At 38.3% G+C, this 5,635-nt stretch overlaps 1 protein-coding gene across 1 annotated transcript; it reads right to left on the bottom strand.

The window, feature by feature from the left end:
• Nucleotides 1–2,473: 2,473 nt before the first annotated feature.
• LOC111671102 (MOB kinase activator 3A-like) lies at nt 2,474–5,075 on the bottom strand (the record flags this gene model as incomplete). The annotated part of the gene is made up of 2 exons (XM_023428115.2): nt 2,474–4,359; nt 4,873–5,075. Coding segments are annotated over 2 exons (233 nt in total), but the record flags the coding sequence as incomplete, so codon positions are not given.
• Nucleotides 5,076–5,635: the final 560 nt, after the last annotated feature.

Raw genomic sequence — 5,635 nt, 5'->3', positions numbered from 1 at the left:
TCCTGTTTCTGTCTGGAGATACAGCTGTAGATGTAGATCAGGCACAGTGTTGTGTTCTTGCATCATTGCCTGTGCAATGCAGTAAGCTGCACTGAAACTCTTCTTTTTCTAAATGGCCTCACAAATGTTTCTAAATGCATTGGTTATATACTGTAAGTTATTCTTAGCAGCCAAACATTATTCAAATTCATTTCACGTTATATTCTAGTGGAGGTCCCAGATTGTCCCAAGATACCACATATGTCAGGCTGAATTTGGGGGAAATGATAATATTGTTTAAATATGTGTATTTCATTCAGTGGTGCAGCCATAAAAAACAAATAATATATAATAGCCTTGGGTATAAAAATTTCACTCAGTGTAAACATCATATGATTTGAACTAAGAGCGGAAACAAAACAATAGAAAATTTAATGTGTATGTCATAAAGTCTAGATGATTTTTCCAACCCTAAAACTACTTAAGGGGAACATTTTATGTTTACAGCATTAACATAACCCCCTTTAAACTCTGCTGCATAAAAACAGTCAAAGTCTCCAGCGCTATGAGCATTACATAAGGCACAAAGCTATATGCTTTATCTATGGCAAGAACAAATCATTTTGATTGATGTTTGGAAATTTACCTCGGTACAGTTTGTGTAAACCAGCAGGATATGTTGCAAAAACATTCCTGTACTATCTAGTATAATCAGTACAGTACTACACGCTATATGTATCTGTGCACATGAAAAAGTACAGATATGTACATGTATACATGAAATGCAGGTCTGGCAAGTCTGAATAAAACTGTCAAAGGCTAAGAAGATAAGTTTGCTAAAAGCAGCCAGCTGTCTTACACTGTTACAATAAGTTACATACTTTTCTCAAGTACGAAGGTCACAGTGCCCCAGTGTGCTGAATGTTCTTTTTCTAAGAAACCATCCCGGAGCAAACTTCGAAGAAGAAAGTAGCCTGCAGTTGTGGATAGACTCAAACCCAACCTTTGGCAAAAATGTATGTGCTTTAGGTATTACAGGGCACAGACAACTTACTGGAGTGCTGGAATTAATCCAATATCCAGCAAAATTCCTTTAACACAGAAAGAGTTACCAAGGATTTTGCAACAGACTTTGTTTTGTCCCAACTTTGTTCCAGTTGTTCTTCGGAAAACGTTGTATTCTTTCTTTGCACTTTGCTCCTGTTGCATAACCATGTATAAGAAAGCATTTTGAAAATAATAATTTTTAAATTCTTAGAATCTCCTTTCAGATTGGGTAATAAACCAGCAACTGCAGTGGGTTACTAGTCAGTACACAGCTCAAATGTTTAGTCATTTCCGTGGATTTTCCATACTCAGCAGTAGTGTATGTGTCATTACTTCATCTCTGGTGGTAGTTTAGAGGAGCTAGCTCAGCTCAGCTTGTTTTTAATGTAGATTTCTGTATATACATTGAGAGATACATTGTGTTACACTTTGATTTTATTGTCTTGTGCAGCAGAGCTTTGTGACAATTAGGACCGCAACTAACAATTCTTTTAGATGTGAATACATTTTTTGATAATTTTCTCAATTCATTTAACTAATTAATTGCTTGGTATGTGAAACCTCAAAAATTGCGAAACGTCCATCCCAATCTCTGAGAGCCAAAGGTAGCATCTTCCAATTGTTTGTTTTGTCCAGCGACCAACTCTCAGATTTTCAAGTTCCTATCAAGTAAGACAAAGAAAATCAGTACATTCTGAAGAGCGGAGAAGCTGTACGCTGGTTGGACCAACTGAAATAACTTTTCTCTGGGCCCCTTCTTAAACAATTCATCATCTTATTGGAACTTTTGTGGGCCCACTTCAGCTGTGGGCCCTGAAAATCATGATCCCTTTTCATTCCCAATGGCTACAGTACAGCATGAGGCAACTCACTTGCAAACCACTAAACCGTTAAGGGTGTGTACTCATTCCAACATCTGCTGAGTCATATCATCTCCCAAACCCTTTTCTCTACGTGTAAATAATCACACTGTACCATCAAAACAACAGCCAGACACTGCTGTGTAAACCCTGACAGAGTTGGACAAGCTTTAGTCTGATTGGCTGCAGCCTGAAATTCTTCCCCTTGTTCATGGCCTCTTTCCAGTACTTCCCTTCATGTCTTGCAACTGCAGAGCCCTTCGGGGCTGTCTGATACATTCCAAAAGAGAAAAACACGCCAGAGGGAGGGAAGAGCAAAAGGCGGGCACAACTTATCTCACACGTAACACGCGTAACGTGTGCTGCCAGAGAACAGTGCTCAGAGGAAGTGACTCCACTGAGGGAGAGGAGGGAAAATCCCGTAAGAGGATCAGGTTGCAGCAGGCAATGAGGTCATTTCAGTGGTTGATGTTATTGGGGCAGATAGTTACATCAGGTTTGTTCATTCAAATTTATATTAGTATGTCAAAATATAATGTTTGTCCAGCTTGAATGAAGGAAGGGAAGTGGAAATAATATATATTCAGTTGTTAATATGCTGATAAACATTAATTTTCAGACATAAACATCTTGTTAGGATGACTGACAGAACACTACAGATAATAACCCCCAGCCATTCAATGGTGAAAAGTAAGTACATTTACTCAAGTGCTCAAGTACCTCAAGTACAACTTTGAGGTACCTATACTTAACTTGAGTACTTCCATTTCATGTTGCTTTATACTTGTAGTCCGCCACATTTCAGAGGTAAACATTTAAACAATTCGCTCCACTTTATTTATTTGACAGATTTACTTTTTACGTTACTATTTGCTTTTAAAATTAAGTTTAAACACACAATCTTAGAGAATACAAAGCATTGTAAAAATGCTTAGCTTGACCCCACAGAAAAACAAGTGTGTAAGTAAATTTAGCTGATAATACTTTTTTCCACCAATGCAGATAACAACGCCCCACACCCAACCGTCCTCCTGCAAGGGCGAGGAATGAATGAAAACTCTCCCTTTACAAAATGTAATACTTATTGTCACAGGTTGTAGGCTCCTACAAGTTATCTTGTAATTGTGTTAACCTTGATGTTTTTCTTGTGTTAAAGGTTACTGCGTATTAAGTACATAATCCAAACCATTATGACTGATAACTGCCTCTAAATCTAACCAACAACGCTGTTCTCAAGCCTATTCATGACTGTTGTTGACCCAATCATGCAAAGCCAGGCTCATTCAAAACAAAACTCTCTCTGTATTCACAGTACAGTCTGGCCTGTTTCTTACATAACCAGCTTAGTCGAATCATTAACCCGAATCGGGTCCTCACTTCCCCTCTTCATGACTTTAACTGGGACACTGGGCAGATTTCATAAGGGCTATAATATCAACTGTAGAATTACAGTATTTCCTCAACCACAGACGGGTATTGATGTCTGACGCCACCCAGTGGACAGTTTTTTGAACATGTGCTGCCACCACAGTTTAGTCATGTGAGGTTCGAGTCTCGTGTGACCTTCAGCTGCCAAGTGTATCAGCAACAAACACCTGCAGGTTTGACATCTGAGAACCTGCCTGGTGGCCTGAAGCCCAAAGTGTACAATAACACAAACTTGATAATGTCTGAGTCACCAGCAAGCCCTTACTGTATTTGGTTCATTTCCACATAACTTTTCAATGAATGCAACCAAAGCCCAAATTGATTTAAATGACTGAAATGGTATTTAAAGCATTAAAAAAATACTCTAAAAAACTGTGGATACTGTGTTTTTCTCGAGGTGATTTAACATCATAGGACTGTTTGTACAGAATACCTTGTCTGCCCGAAAATAATACTACATTACTACTTTGAGTGGAATAACAGAACAATGTCTTTCCTACCCCTGTAATAAAAATCCACAGATTAAGTTTAGCCATAGCCCAGCACTGTAATTTTCAGTTAGGAAAAAATCTAAATCAATTAGTGATTACTAAATCCAAATTATAAGAGTAGAGAATCATTTTAATGTAACAACATAATGATTTCATAGATTTACAGTAAGAAATCGTACTAATTTTAGATCATTTTAACAGAGAGAAAGACAGAAGCATCCTGGAATGATTGAGATTCAAATAAAATAGAAAAACAAAAACATCAACACAAACATACACCTCTTAATACTGTGCTCTGATAAAAGGTTTGAAAACTTTTCTTTTTTTTTTTTTTAAAAGGAACAGAACGCCTCACATGACAAGGTTCTTGGTTAAAACCTACTGTATGTGGCTAAATAGATTACAGTACTTAAATATAAAAATAGACTCTTTTCTGAATTTGTTTGTTCTTTTAGTTCTCTGCTGCAGTCTTCTAGATGGACGGATGTGTTCGTCCGGCGTGTCCACAGGTGCGCTGCGCTCTCTCAGTGGCACATCCGAGAGGTCATCTCTTTCTGTAGCAGACAAACCACATACACACAGTGCAGCCAGTTACAGCAATGAAGTACTCATCAAAATGTTTCCACAGTTAAGGATGCAGTAAGTATACTTTAAATGTATTTGTAAGATCATGAGGTAAACATAAAATTGGAAAAAAAAAAAGCAACAGATACATTTTTGCAAATAAAAAGAAAGCACAGTAACATCTAGTAGATATTGTACAGTCTAAGCACTTTAATGCAGTACCTCCGTTTGGTAATTTCATGTAACTCTGCATATACTGGCAGGTATTATACGGTTATATCTGACACTTCTAATTTCTTTAGAAAAAGACCCATCACCTTTTATTGGATTAAGAAAATTTCTACTCCAGATATTTACAACACTGCTACAACTAGTTTGGGGTTTAGTCTTTGTAATTCCATTTCTTCAAAACACATCAAAGCTTTTATTTGCATTTACTCAACATAACTACATTGATTTTCATATCTAGCTCCATATGACATCCTATCCGCTCTTTGACTCACCAGAGGCTCCAGCTCTTTGTGGTCCGTCAGGTTGAACTCAGTGACAAAGTAATAGAAATGCTTGTAGCAGGTATTGACGTGAGCCTCGGCCCCCATCTGGCTCACACGGTCAAAGTGGTGGATGTAGACGTGGACAAACACCCGGAACAGACGAGACAAAATCTTCTTAGCCACCTGCATGAAGGTCTTAGGGAAGGGAGTACCTGGGAATCAAACAGATGGAGATTGGAGAACACTGCAGTCAATCCGTGGTGACCTTTCACTATCTGCACCACAAAAGGCAACTGATTTGAAATACCAAAGTTTTTAATGGAAAAGTTTTTAAAAAATCTTTTAATGGACATTTACTATTCTATGTGTTCCTTATCCTTCTCTTGTGCTGTGGAGCCCATCAGGTTGAACAACAGCATGCTCAAGGACTCAGCCAGTATCACTTCATTCGTGACTGGAAAACCAACGCGACTTGGGCTGGGGGGCATAAGCCTCAGCTCCAACCAAGTGATTAATTTAGTATGTCGTTTTGCTTTGACTAATTCAATAATATTTCAGGAATCTGTTACAGAGGACAGGCCCGTCAGAGGTCGTTTCTATTCATAGCCTGCTGTACATTGTGTGACCCATTTTTAAATCCATTGCTTGGATGTTTCTGTAGTTAGTCAGATGCCAAACCAAAGCACATGGCACACAGTCCACACATGCACAGTGCAAGAGACTGAGATAGAAAAGCGAGAATGCCACAGCAGCAGAAGATAAAGTGATGGTG

Source organism: Seriola lalandi, unplaced genomic scaffold (assembly GCF_002814215.2).
Source record: "Seriola lalandi dorsalis isolate HSWRI2012SDOR001 ecotype SW California unplaced genomic scaffold, Sedor1 jcf7180002006535, whole genome shotgun sequence".
Lineage (NCBI taxonomy): Eukaryota > Metazoa > Chordata > Actinopteri > Carangiformes > Carangidae > Seriola > Seriola lalandi.
This window is presented reverse-complemented; position numbering and strand designations above follow the sequence as displayed.